We start from the raw sequence: 15396 nt of genomic DNA, 5'->3' as shown, positions 1-15396 counted from the left end.
GTACAACCCCCGCTTCTGCACAGTTGATCGCCCCGTCACTGGCAGCAGACCCCTCCCCCACCCCCCCCCCCAAGCCCTCATCACCAGTTAGTGCCCTGCCAACCATCCCAGGAAAGTGGACAGACCACCCAAATAGCCCCAGCGTAGAAGATGGGGGGCAGGATGAGGGACTTAGCGGCTGGGGGGTTGCCTGCGGGAAGGAAGGGAGCATGGGGGTCCGACCATCCCAAGGAGGGGCCCACTTCCACCCCAAAAACCTCCAGGGAGAGAGGGGGGGACAGCTACTTACCATACCAGGAACCAGGCGGGCACCACTCCAGACAGAACCCCTCTCCATCAAAACGGGGGGCCTGTCGGCCAGGAGGAACGCTGCCACTCAGGCTGTGACCCAGTCGTATGCGACCTCGTGAAGTGTTTAACTTGCAGGCCAGCCCCCGTCTAGTGGGGCTAGGTCATGGCTGACCTAGCGCACAGCTAAGTTCTGCGAGCGCATGCTGGCCAGACTGGGGTGACCACTGGATCTAGATTATGCAGCCCGTCGCCCAGTCCGGCAGTTGATTGTAGATCTCACAGGAAAAAATCCATGCGGAAAAAAAAATATCTTAAAAATTTTCCCAGGACCAAATATCCCAGCAAGGAAATAGGTCCTTACTCCTGACAAGGCAGAAAAAAAACTGAGTGGCTATAGCATAAAGAGGGAGTATACCCCCTGGGACTGCCCATTGCTGCAGCCAGAATTATTTTTTGCCTAGTGTCCTACTCCTGTAGGGGGCAGTATAACCCAATGGTTATGGATATCAGAAGCTGTGTCCATCAATGAACAAAAAAAGAAATGTGCATTTTTTATTAAAAGGTAAAGTTATCCTTTAACCCAAAAAAAAAAAAGAAAAACAACATTGGCTTCTATTTTCAGAGGCTTAGTCTCAGCCAGAGATGTATAAAGTACTTGAAACCCATACTTGAGTAAAAGTACAAGTGCTCGATCAAAAAGTGACTTGAGTAGAAGTGGAAGTGCTCGATCAAAAAGTGACTTGAGTAGAAGTACTAAAGTATTCAACATTTCTTGTACTTAAGTATTGCAAGTAGTTTTTTTTTAATTTTGCTACTCCAGTACTGAATGTAAAAGTACCAGTAGTTTTGAAAAAAAAATTGCTACTCAAGTACTGAAAGTAAAAGTACAAGTACTGTGTTATGTAGTTATTAAAAAAAGAAGTCAAAAGTTTGAACATCATATTGTTTTTTATTATTTCAAATGCAGCTTTTATTTATACATACAGTAGCATTTATTTTCGTATGCGCTAATACACATGTTTTGAGCTTCATGAAACCTGCCATCTACTGTTCTGGCAGTGGTAATTTTTATAATTGTAACGAGTAACTATGTAGCACAAAAAAAAAAAATATCGGAGTAGAAGTATTGAACAGTAGTGAAGTAGTTCTACTTAGTTACTATACATCTCTGGTCTCAGCTACGTCAAAAGTCATAAACAAACAATAGGCAGCATTACAATAACTTGGTATGAAATAAAATAAAAATGAAACTGCGAACACCCCCTACCAATTATTAGATGAAAAACCTATATCACAGAATCAAGAATACATGGATGCACACATTTATTCTGATGTTTGTGATATATACAACGGTTCTACTCCTTACATTAGAGAAATAAAATCCTTATTGAAAAATAACCATTCAGATTTCCATACAATTTCCACAGGAAATAATCAAACTTCTTAATAATAAATCCACCCTGTTTTTAGTCCACATGCGATGCTTCCACCTGTGGGATTTCAAACTCACCAGAAAATGTGACATCCAATTTTTATGTAGGTCACAGTTGCAGACCTGTGTGACAGGGGGAAGTGTGATGCACATTCTATTGCATCACACAGCTCCCGGTTTTCTTTTTAACTTTATAAAACATGTAAAAAGTGACACTTCATTCACGTCCCCACACAGCAGACATACAGGGCCATCCAGAGGTGTGATTTTATGCAAACAAGTTGCACAATATTGCACAGCTCTGGAATGCAGATACACCCCATGCTGGTGTAAATGTAACAATTCTGCCTTTACCTGTGTTTAACTTTACACCCATCTCCCCCATCAACAACAACTCTTAGTCCACACTATACAGAAAGCCTGGTCTTCCTTTAAAGAGGATATATCCAATTCCAACAGACAGTCCTATTGAACCCTTCCTTACTGTGGAAACGAGGCTAGCAGAGCGGACAGACCGATGTAAGTTGAGGCCCGAAATAAGCCAGGGTTGTCCTGGAGAGGATTGTGGGCTGTGGGGATTCACGGATGTGATAAGGGGGTTTGGGGTGCGATTAAGTATACTTTTCATAAAAGTGCACTAGCTTTTTTTAAATGCAAAATTTTCATGTAATCAAATTCAATTATTCTATTAAGCCTTTTTTTACATCGGCGCGATTTGACATGTCAAATTGCATGCCAAATCGCAGCCTATTGCCAGGAGCTGCACTGGCCCAATCAGTGCAATGCCGACTTTGCGGCACTGCGATGATTTGCCAAAGTAGTTCCTGCACTACTTTTGGTGACTTAAAGGGCAATTTCAATAGACATCTGTGCATGAACCCGCAAAGATGTCAGTCGAATCGCCCCTGAACTCGCACTGAAATGCGGGTTTGAAATCATGTGAGTTCAGCTGAACTTGCACGATTTCAAACCCGCATTCAGTGTGAACGAGGGCTAAAACTTCAGTCATGAATGAACAATGTTACAAATAAACGAACACAGGGTACACTGGGGGTTATTTACTAAAACTGGAGTGTGCAAATTCTGCTGCAACTCTGCATAGAAACCAATCAGTGTTTAGGTTTTATTGCCAAAGCTTAATTGAACAAGCTGAAATTAGAAGCTGACTATCACATACAGCTGCACCAAATTCTCAGGGCACTTGATTTAGTCAATCTAGCCCTGTCTACCTACATAACTGTTCATTCTAACAAATATCTGCTGCAAAAGACTAATCTAGGGATACACTGGTAATAAAATATTTCTGCTAAACAGAGATTTAAAGCTGAACTCCAGATTTGAAAAGGTGTGGAAGGCTTGGGTGGAATCTACTGAGACGGTGGGATAATTATGTTTAGGTAACGTCTGCACCATGGTTGTCTATTTTGGCCCGCTCTTTCACTAGTTCTTTTCTTTCAGTCAGGGTATGTCTCTTACTTTTAACTTCTGATTTTGTGTTCTGATTCAGTTGTCAAATACGCTTTTTGTATCCTGCACCTCTGGGGCTGGAGGGGCGGTCTGGACAGGGTGTGCTGCTCCAGCCACCCCCGGGCCCCACTACTCTACTCTGTTCTGTTGGTTAAGCTGCGAGGGTTGGGAGGGTTGTTATACCGTCCCGCCGTGTTAGGGACTGGTGACTGTCATTGTTTGTATTTTTCTTGTTGCAAAAATCAATAAAAATAATTTTTCAAAAAAGCTGAACTCCAGGCAAACAAGTGCAGATGAAATACTTATATGGGAGATGTTTTATCTAAATTGCTGTACATCTGGTCCTGAGATTTACATAGGTCTGCTATACAGCAAAGCCCTGTCTGGTAGGACAGCAAAGCCCTGTCTGGTAGGACAGCACACCTAATTTTTCTCATTCGCCATTGCCTAACACTTTCAGGTCATGACTCCTTCCAGCCTGTGACTAGAGAGTGAAAGTATAGGCAGGAAACCAGAGGGCTTGCCATTCTTTCACTCCGCTCTCTCTTCCCATCAGCATGTTCTTTGATTTGCTGCTTGTTTGGCCAGTCTGACTGCAAGAAACTAATACGAACTCAGGTCCTTTCACTGGTTGCATTAAAAGAAACATCTAATCCTGTATTAATACAGAGCTGCAATAACTTGTGACTTCTATAACAGTCTGGAGATCAGCTTTAAACACTTGTCAGTGGAGATGATCTCGGACATTCTCCAAACATATCTCTAAAATGAAAACCGACCTGCCACGTTTTTCATCTTTAGCTGCAAGTGATCTCATCAGCAAGGCACTGACATCTACATAATGCCAACCAGATGAATGTCCATAGAAAGTCCAATCACTCAGAGGCAGAGATCTAATCATCAATGCAGCCCTGGCCTTTTATTTTGAATGGCCTGGCTTTTTTTTTTGTTCTGAGTGATCACCAGTGATTGTGAAACAAACAGCAGTGTTTGCCACGCACTGATCTCCATTTGCAGGTCTGCACAACAGTATACATTTTAAATCATTTGGCAACTAAGGGTTTATATAAAAAGAAGCTTATGTGACACCATGGCAAAAATACACTAAACTGCACGTCTATTCTGAACCAATCAAAAGTCTGCAGGGCACAATAGAAATTACTGTCCATTCATAGTTTTAGAGGCACTGTCAGTGAGTAGCTGGTTTGGTGAACTACAGGGTTTTAAAGTTTGATTCTTAGAACAACTTTCCCTCTCTAAAGGCTTAAAAACTGCATTACAATAAAAGATGTACTGTGAGAATAAAGCCTGTATTTATGATAAAATAAAAAGCAATTCAAAAAGAAAGGTGGAAATCCCCTGTGGAAAGATGAATGGCATTATTTGAAGAAAGCCTTTCAAGTAAAGAAACTGCTTTAAAACAGCAGACGGCTCCATGTACTGTTTGAAAGACATAACTATGAATAGGAATTTAAAGAGGAAACAGGAACATGCAAAAACATTTACAAGTAAACGTAGAACAACAAAGAAATAAAATCCATTTCCATTATACCTGTTTGTAATAGTCAAATTCTCTTCTTTCAATGTAATCTCGCGCCGCTGTATGGCAAGGATCTGTTTGGAGAGATCATCTGGAGTCCTGAGGAGAGAAGAATAATACATCTATATTATAGTGATTGCAAAGTAAATTTTTTTAAAATAAACATGATATACTTCCCTTCTCTGTGCAATAAAATTGGACAGAGTGACACCAATCTTTTTGGGGGTTTCTCGCTAGAGTCCCTGACACCTCCTCTTTTCCCTGTCCCAGCATAGGAAGCCACTTCTTATCGTGGCACACCTGCGGGCTTGATCTTGAGCCGGGCTGTCCATAGAGAGACAGACATGGCTTGGTCCCGCCCCCATCACATGATTTGACTGACAGCAGCAGGAGTCAATGGCTCCTGCTGCCCCTCAGCAAAGCCCATGAGAGCCACTACAGACAGGCACAACCCTGGATTGAGTGTGAGGCAAGTATAAGCGGGTATTTTGCAGGTAAAAAAATGTGTATTTATAATGTTTTTCACATTGGATAGTTGGTGCAATGTCAGGCTCCTGCATGCTTTCCCTTTAACATTCAGTTAGAAAGTTGGTGGAAGTATAGGGCTAGCCATACATGGGTCAAATTTGGTTCAAATTTCACACCATTAGTGGGCCGCAGCAATGGCCTATTTTCGTGCAGTCATCGAATTTGAGTTATCTGACATGTTGGGAATCTTTTGAAAAACAAACAATTTTCTAATCAATGATGGGAGAATCATGCAAAAAATATAATCGAAAAAGAAATGCGCATGAGTGCAAGAAAAGAAAATTCCCGGAAAGAAAAGAAGATTCCAAGGCACGAAAATGTTCTGTAGCAATAGGAGTTTAAATTGAAGGCATGGTTGGTCGAATTTCAAAATCAACGGTGGCATCATTTTAAAATCATGGGTGGCATCATAGGATCACAAAACGCACAAAATTTCTGATTTTCGAAAATAAATTCTTTTGAAATTTGACCCATGTATGGCCAGCCTAAATCAGCTTTTAGTTAGAAAGCTGGAAGTGTGAATGGACGAGCATGCCGATCTGCATATTCGTAGTCCATTGAGAACTACAAGCTGCCTGTCGCAGTGACAGACGTGACTTGTAGTTTAAGAAAAAGGAGGAGAAGTGGTTGGCGCTGCCTGGTGGGGTATTGGGAATACAATTTATGGTTGCTAGCCTCCTGAATTAAGTTATGTATAAAAATTCTATGTACTGTGATTTAGGGTGTATAAAACAACATGGACAAAAATAGTAAAACTGGGTCAATCTATGCGTAGAATCAATAGTGTTCCATGTGTAAATCAAAACATCAAAAAATCTTAAAAATTATAAAAATTAGATCAGCATATACATACAATGTGTGCAATCGGTGGGTATAAAGTGCAAAAAAGGGTGCAATAGTGAATATCAGGAGTGGAATGATAATAAATTAGTTAAAATATCCAATCATAAATAAGCAACCATATCATCACAATCAATAAATATAACCATAAAGATTCTAATAAATATAAGTGCAAAAAAAGTGCATATATATAGCTGCCAAAAAAATACGTGCAAAAGTGCAAAAAAGTGAAAACGATCAAAAAGATCTTTCTGCTATACAGCTGTGCAAAAGAGACGGCAGCACAGAAAATTGAAGTGTCCTTATAAATTATGAAGCAAATAGATCACAACACATGTGCAATCTCGGTGATTTGGCAGATCCAGAGAAGTCCTAAATTGTGTAGTCCATATATAGTGAGTATGGTGCTCTTTTCTCTATGCCCAGAAGGAAGAAGTGTTCCCCTGAGCCTGGGGTCCTGCGCTTACCAGATTCCCTTACCCCTACAGGGGTAAACGGCGGGTCGATAATAAGGGATCGCTCCCATACACTGGCAATCAGAAAAGGGAAGGAGCCTCCGATAGTGTAATATCGTTTTTAAAAAGACACTTTATTGTTAAAAAAGGACATGTACTCACATAAAAGTGTAACCTATCGTGTGCCCGTCTGGCATAGGAACCGCAAAACTCCTCACTTGCGGTGCACGCTAGGGGATAGCGTGCGCGTCAACCGCCGGATGTGCGTTCCAGGCCTCGGGTTCGGAAAACGGAAATGACGTGGTCACGCTCTCGACCGGTTTCGTCTCACTGACGTCATCTGGAGCAGATGACGTCAGTGAGACGAAACCGGTCGAGAGCGTGACCACGTCATTTCCGTTTTCCGAACCCGAGGCCTGGAACGCACATCCGGCGGTTGACGCGCACGCTATCCCCTAGCGTGCACCGCAAGTGAGGAGGTTGCGGTTCCTATGCCAGACGGGCACACGATAGGTTACACTTTTATGTGAGTACATGTCCTTTTTTAACAATAAAGTGTCTTTTTAAAAATGATATTACACTATCGGAGGCTCCTTCCCTTTTCTTCTACATACCCGGGTACTGAATTGGAGTTCATTATACCTACTGAGCTGACACCTGAACACTATTAAAGGAGAGAGATCAAGGTCTGGGGACATCCTGATTGCCAGTGTATGGGAGCGATCCCTTATTATCGACCCGCCGTTTACCCCTGTAGGGGTAAGGGAATCTGGTAAGCGCAGGACCCCAGGCTCAGGGGAACACTTCTTCCTTCTGCCCATTCACCACACTCTGGGCATAGAGAAAAGAGCACCATAATCACTATATATGGACTACACAAATTTAGGACTTCTCTGGATCTGCCAAATCACCGAGATTGCACACGTGTTGTGATCTATTTGTTTCATAATTTATAAGGGCACTTCAATTTTCTGTGCTGCCGTCTCTTTTGCACAGCTGTATAGCAGAAAGATCTTTTTGATCGTTTTCACTTTTTTGCACTTTTGCACGTATTTTTTTGGCAGCTATATATATGCACTTTTTTTGCACTTATATTTATTAGAATCTTTATGGTTATATTTATTGATTGTGATGATATGGTTGCTTATTTATGATTGGATATTTTAACTAATTTATTATCATTCCACTCCTGATATTCACTATTGCACCCTTTTTTGCACTTTATACCCACCGATTGCACACATTGTATGTATATGCTGATCTAATTTTTATATTTTTTAAGATTTTTTGATGTTTTGATTTACACATGGAACACTATTGATTCTACGCATAGATTGACCCAGTTTTACTATTTTTGTCCATGTTGTTTTATACACCCTAAATCACAGTACATAGAATTTTTATACATAACTTAATTCAGGAGGCTAGCAACCATAAATTGTATTCCCAATACCCCACCAGGCAGCGCCAACCACTTCTCCTCCTTTTTCTTATTCATTCAAATGCCCCCCTTTCAGGGTTGCATTTTTTGAAGTGGGCAGCAGCCAGGTGTGGTGTCATATTTTCCAAATATATACCCCCTATCCTAAGCGCGGAACCACATAAATCCTTTGTGACTTGTAGTTTATTCATTCACAGATCCCTGTAAATTAATGATGCGGCTGTGTGGGTGGAGCTCTGCACAGCCACACCAATTTTAAAAGTAACAGCAGCTGCAGGGGGGGTGTATGCTACCTGTTGCATCATTGCACAGAAGTTAAGGCCCGTACACACGTGCAGATTGTCGGCCGAAAAGATTCGGCCGACGTCCGATCGGCCGATTTTCGGCTTGTTAGTATGATGCTTCCGACAGCGCACTTTCGGCCGAACAGAATCCGTCGTGCAAGCATTAAAATTTTTGTATGTCGACACCAGAACGGCCGATTGTTCGCCAGTCAGTACAGAATTCGGCCGACAGACAGCAGATTTGCAAGACTGGGCATGCTCAGAAAAGAAAAAACACAGGGAAAGTTAACCATCACATGACATCACTTCTGCAGTGGGCGGACAAAATTTGTGTGCAGTCTTTTGCACTTTTCAGCGGACACGACAGCCCGGGGACAAAAGATGGCCGAGCGGTCGGCCGACAATCGGTACGTGTGTACGGGGCTTTAGTCTCTGTTTTGAATTTGTTGGACATTTTTCAGCCGGTCTGTGCCACTGGCTACAGCCAGTGGGGATGATAAGTATATTCTGATAGCAGGGAAGCTTTCTAGCTGTTAGAATACAAAAGCTCAGTGGGAGGGAATCCATCCATCCACCGCTGGTTGAACGAAAGAAAATAAATCATGTATGGCTTGCCTTAATCATGGCGAAGGTCTATTTTGTTCCTTATCAATGATAACAGAGGGAAAAATAATAATCATTTTGAGAACATTGCCTATTCTGTTAAATTTTGTTCCAGTTACAAAATGCCAGGAAAAGAGGTGTTAATACTAAATAAAACTGCAAAACAAACTTTTTTCACTGAAAAAGACCATATTTGTTTACGCCATATGCAAGATGATGAAATCAATGAAACACACATCTAACATAATCCACTCGAGACTGAAAAATACATAAAGCTCCATCTGTCTGCGAAAAAATAAAACATTTAGAGGTTTTTTTTTTTTTTATCACAAAAGACAACAAAAAAACTACTGCCTAATATCTAGAGACGGAAGCAAACAAATTAGGGCCTCTGTTATAAGAACTGCGCAGACCTTTACTAAAAGAAAAAAAAAAAAGGTAGAATAAAAAAATGTAAATCAATACTAAAAATGACAGTAAGGACCAACAACAGGCTTTTGTTTGAAAGTAGTTTCTCTCTCTGTGCAAGTCTATAGGAAATGCAAGTCATATGCAGGTCAACTGCACCTGCATACATTTCTGAAGCATCTTAAACTAATGTCAAATGCATGCTGTATTTGCCCATTGAAGCCGGTTGACACAAGGCCTAATGTCTTTAGGTATATTGTCTATATGAAAAGGACAGCTCACTCCCAAGTATGCGGCTAATGTTTTAAAAAACATGTTTCTACAGTTAGATTTTTTAATAAGTACATATTTGCTCAGTCATTACATATGAACGCTCTGCCTCCTCCCCAGTAGTTCAGAACAGCAGTTAGTTAAATTATCCTCTAAATGCAAGGCTTTCTTAAATATACATCTCTCAAAAACTCTCCTGATAGGCAAGTTATTATGTGATCTTGTGCATGTGCTTTGAGTTACATTATGGAGCTCTCAAACAGGGTATACAGTTGTGCTCATAAGTTTACATACCCTGGCAGAATTTTTATGATTTCTTAGCCATTTTTCCAGGAATATGAATGATAACACAAAAACTTTTTCTTTCACTCATGGTTAGTGTTTGGCTGAAGCCATTTATTATCAATCAACCGTGTTTACTCTTTTTAAACCATAATAACAGAAACTACCCAAATGACCCTGATCAAAAGTTTACACACCCTGGTGATTTTGGCCTGATAACATGCACACAAGTTGACACAAAGGGGTTTGAATGGCTATTAAAAGGTAACCATCCTCACCTGAGATCTGTTTGCTTGTAATTAGTGTGTGTGTGTATGTATAAAAGATCAGTGAGTTTCTGGACTCCTGACAGACCCTTGCATCTTTCAACCAGTGCTGCACTGACGTTTCTGGATTCTGAGTCATGGGGAAAGCAAAAGAATTGTCAAAGGATCTGAAGGAAAAGGCAGTTGAACTGTATAAACAGGAAAGGGATATATAAAGATATCCAAGGAATTAAGAATGCCAATCAGCAGTGTTCAAACTCTAATCAAGAAGTGGAAAATGAGGAGTTCTGTTGAAACCAAACCACGGTCAGGTAGACCAACTAAACTTTCAGCCACAACTGGCAGGAAAATTGTTTGGTATACAAAAAAACCCCCCACAAATAACTTCAGGTGAAATACAGGACTCTCTGAAGATGTGTGAGTTGGCTTTTTCAAGATGCACAATAAGGAGGCGCTTGAAAAAAGATGGGCTGCATGGTCGAGTCGCCAGAAGAAAGCCATTACTACCTAAAAGCCACAAAAGTATCCCACTTACAATACACCAAACAGCACAGAGACAACCCTCAAACCTTCTGGCACAAAGTCATTTGGAGTGATGAGACCAAAATTGAGCTTTTTGGCCACAACCATAAACGCTACATTTGGAGAGGAGTCAACAAGGCCAATGATGAAAGGTACACCATTCCTACTGTGAAACACGGAGGTGGATCGCTGATGTTTTGGGGATGTGCGAGCTACAAAAGGCACAGGAAATTTGGTAAGAATTGATGGCAAGATGAATACAGTAAGTTATCAAAAAATACTGGAGGAAAATTTGCATTCATTAGCCGAGAAGCTGTGCGTGGGACATACTTGGACATTCCAATATGACAATGATCCTAAACACAAGGCTAAGTCCACCGGTTAATGGCTAAAGCAGAATAAAGTGAAGATTCTGGAGTGGCCATCTCAGTCGCCTGACCTCAATATCATTGAGCCACTCTGGGGAGAGCTTTTTGCCAGGAAGAATGGGCAGCTTTACCATCTGAGAGGATAAAGAGCCTCATCCACAAATACCCCAAAAGACTTCAAGCTGTCATTGATGTTAAAGGGAGCAATACACTGTATTAAGAACTGGGGTATGTAAACTTTTGATCAGGGTCATTTGGGTAGTTTCTGTTGTCATTATGCTTTAAAAAGAGTAAACACAGTTGATTGATAATAAATGGCTTCAGCCAAACACTAATCATGAGTGAAAGAAAGGTTTTTGTGTTATCATTAATATAAAGGAAAAAAGGCCAAGAAACCATAAATTCTGCCAGGGTGTGTAAACTCATGAGCACAAGTGTATATGTATATATATCTATATCTGTGATGGATTAGGTAAAATGTCTATTTTTCTATGTCTATTTTTGTACTATTTGTACATGTAAACATGCTTTTTTATTCCTTACTCAAAATGGCCGCTAGCAGCTCCCCTCCTATTGAGTGAAGCTCGTGTAACTAAGATGGCGCCTCCATCCAGGCCAGGACTATACCCAAGATGAGGACACCTAGATCCTTGAGGAAGTTTACCTTACATGGACATGACCAATCAGAAGCTACAAGCAATCAGATAACGCTATACTTATGACGCACTTAACCCACGACACTAGCCACTCGCCTATATAACCCCACGTATCCAGTAGCAATAAAGGAAGTATCACTTACCTGAACATGCCAGATTATATAGGCCAAATCAGAAAGGGGATCAACCAGACGATTGGTCTGATCCAAAACAGATATTATAAAATATATATATATATTTTTTTTTTGATAATGTCTTTTGGAAATCTTAACATGTGGCCTAGTAATTCACGTGAACTTTTATGACAAAACTGCCTTACTCAATGTTAGGAGATTTGTATAAATAAGATACAATATCTACTGCCCCATTCCGAATAAAAAAATAAAAATACAGTAATCTCCTGGAGAAAATTTGAGGATTTCACTGAATGAACCCCTATTTTAGGCAATTTTAACCTGACCCTCACACTGTCTCCCTTCACACGTTAGCAGACCGCAACAGAATTAAAACAAAAATATAACACACACTTTTTGCTCCACACAAAGCTAAATACATCTTGATGAGAAATCGATATACTCTTTTCTGAATATGAAAATAAATGCAGTCATTGGCAAATGCCATTCTAGACTTAAAATTGCAGACCTACATCACCACTATTTCCACTATACCATGGCTCAGGCTATGCATTGGATATTGCAGATGCTTTTCACTCAATTTACTCAGATTAATACAATTAAAAACCTCCCTCAACCAATGAGCAATGCAAGAATAAACACGCTGCTATTGCTTTCTAGAACTGGCAGCCCTGCCTAGCTTCATGAATGAAGAAAAACCATATCCTCACCCCTTACTGAGGATGAACTACTTTGTGTATTCTCCAATACTTGACATGGCAAGGCCTCGTGCCCAAACAGCTTCACTATATGATTTTTTTTTTTTTTCTTTTTAAAACCCTTCTGCTTCAACTATCTTCCCATTTTCTGGAGGCAATTAATGCATTTACAGAGGATCACAAACTCCCAGTAAGACCCATCCTTACTCCACAAATAGGGAAGAGACTTATAGATTACCTTTCCAATAAAAAATAATACATTTTTTTTACCTGCAAAGCATCTATTTGTAATAAATATCAAGAAAATACAAAAACTTCTAATTCATTGGTAAAAGACCCCCTCTGTAAAAGCCCAAATTTTCCCACAGCAAAGTGACAAATGCTGGGGCTAAAATACATATACAGGATCACTGCACATTTTCTGGGACTACACTATGCTCCGCCCATTTTGGTAACAGGTTACAAATGAATCACTACACAGCTTACCATCATATTTCTATCCACAAATCCAGCAGAAATCTTTTGGCACATAATGGCGTTGTCCGGTAAAAAGTACAGGAAATTTCTGATTTATTAAATGCCCCTAAGGCATGCATTCCAAGTACCGTAACTGGAAATATCTTTAAAGTGGTTGTATACCCCCCTATAATGTTTGTACCTATAGGCAAGCCTATAACAAGGCTTACATACAAGTACTGTAGATATCTCCTAAACATGCACCGTTTAGGAGATATTTACATTGCATGCAGCCGATAACCTCATTGGCGCATGCACTCTGAAGGAACGACCATCCGTGCCGTTATTTAAGAGATATGTGCCGTGACCAGTGGCGCATGTGGCTCCGGCCAGTAGCACAGCCGGAGTCCGCAGACCCGGAAGGAAGACGGGCGAAGATGGATGCGGTCTCCAGCAGGGACGACGCAGGCTTAGTTTTCAGGTAATTGTCACAAAATCTGCTAGTATGCTTTGCATACTAGCACATTATTCATTTACTTTGCAGGCAACCAAAAAAAATAATTCCAGGCTTTACTTCCTCTTTAAGCATAGTACACATTAGCAAAATGTTGAGCGGAATTGGTCAGTAAAATAGAAACCGGCCAACATTCGGCCCGTGTGTACTGTAATCGGTCCAACACACTGCTTCTGTCGAAGGGACATATTCTAAAAAGGTTTGTTGATTGGCTACCAATCGAGCACTGACTGCAGTGTTTTGCCGGGTGTGGGCCGTCCCCCTGTCATAACACAATAGAACAGCAGGGGAGATTGCTGTACTAACGGCGGATATATAGTACAGTGGCTCCTCCTGAGCGGTCAGTTTTTTTGGTTCAGCCCTGCTGGGTTGAATGAAAAAAAAAAAAAAAAACTACTAGTGTGTACTAGGCTTAATCCACCAAATTTAAGCCAATAATTTGCTAGGTTATAGGCCAAGTTGATAGGATATCATGGGTATGGAAAATCAAATTTCCATTGTTAAAAGACAAGACAGAACAACATACCATGACTTTGTTTTACTGAGTGCAGAGCCAATTTTCGACAGCATTTTTACAGAATGTAAAATGTCCGTGACATGTGGCAATCACAATTTTCCCAAGCCCCAATCCCCCCACCCCTACTTTTTTTTCCCTCTCTTTTTTCTTATTCCCTTCTCTTCTACCCATCAATACTCTCATAGCCACCAAAATGACTTTAAGCTGCACCTACCATCAACCTCCTTCCTCCCCAGTCCTGATCATGATTTATTAGCAGGCCAAACAAACCTCCCTTTCTTCTCTCTCCTCCCTGGGTATTCCTCCTTGCATGGAAAAAATATTCAATTGAACGCTTATTTATGTGGTAATTTCATCCAGTAAAATATTAGTGATTGTCACGTAGGATTAAGTACTGCGACCCACTAACAGAACAATGTCACACAAATATATATATTATATATATAAAATTTACAAATGTGCACTTCTACATTTCTGTGTTTTACACTATCACACTTTAATTTTCTAACTTCACTTATGTAATGCTGACAGACTTGGGTTTATTAGTGAAGTTGTTAAATAAAGAATGAAAAAAATATATAAATATAATTTATATACCATTTTTTTTTTTTTTAAATCAACAAACAGCATTTGATTTACTTGTGGAAGAAAATAACCCAATTAAGTCACTATCAATGGTGATTTGATAGCAGCTCATATAAACATCAAGATTCAAATTGGAAATCCATTGATTGGCGACATAATGAACAATTTGTGTGTAAATTGCACTAATAACTCAAGGATACCCAAGATGAACTCTTCCCTGGCAGATAAATTACTAGGAAAGTTTAAGTTAAAACAAATCAAATGAGAAATAGATTTAAGCAATACTGTACAAAGTTCATGTTTGATAAAATATGACCTACATGGACTACCTTCCCCACCTTAGAGTAAACCTGAGCAATATTTAATTTTTTGCCATACATTTTTAGAAAATGTGGTAAGAAATTTTTTTTTTTTTTGCTTTACAGAAATGGGCAATTTAAGATGATGTTTCTCACACACAGCATGGACATAGTTAAAATCACACACCAAATGACATTGCCACTTTTCCTGTATGGGGATACTGCATGCATGAAAATTTTTCAATGTTCATTGGGGATTATGTCCTGACATTGTATCTTCTTATAAAAAAAACAACCAACAATATATAAAAAAAAAAAAAAAAAAAAAAAACTCTGTATGGTCAGCATTACTCAGGAATTAAGCTATAAACTGATAAGCCTCTGGTATAGAACCCCCCATAGAATGCACCAAATCTGTGCCTCAAACTTGAATAAATGTTGGCATTGTTACACAGAAGTCAGGACTGTGCTACACATTTGGTAGAGTTGCCCATTAATTACATGCCTTTGGGACAGAGTAGCACAAATACATAATAGTTA

General features: G+C 40.0%; 1 protein-coding gene across 2 annotated transcripts in view; it reads right to left on the bottom strand.

Moving 5' to 3' along the window:
* The window catches only part of MAD1L1 (mitotic arrest deficient 1 like 1), a 1208181-nt gene that overhangs the window by 1058798 nt on the left and 133987 nt on the right, over positions 1-15396 (bottom strand). For both annotated transcript variants that reach the window (XM_082260829.1, XM_082260830.1), the window contains exon 10: positions 4743-4829. In XM_082260829.1, the coding sequence (XP_082116955.1) occupies positions 4743-4829 (87 nt within the window). The remainder of the gene's footprint in view (positions 1-4742; positions 4830-15396) is intronic.

Source organism: Pelophylax lessonae, assembly GCF_965119305.1.
Source record: "Pelophylax lessonae genome assembly, chromosome: 6".
Classification (NCBI taxonomy): Eukaryota; Metazoa; Chordata; class Amphibia; order Anura; family Ranidae; genus Pelophylax; species Pelophylax lessonae.
The sequence above is the reverse complement of the archived record's forward strand: the minus strand, read 5'-3'. Positions and strand labels throughout refer to the sequence as shown.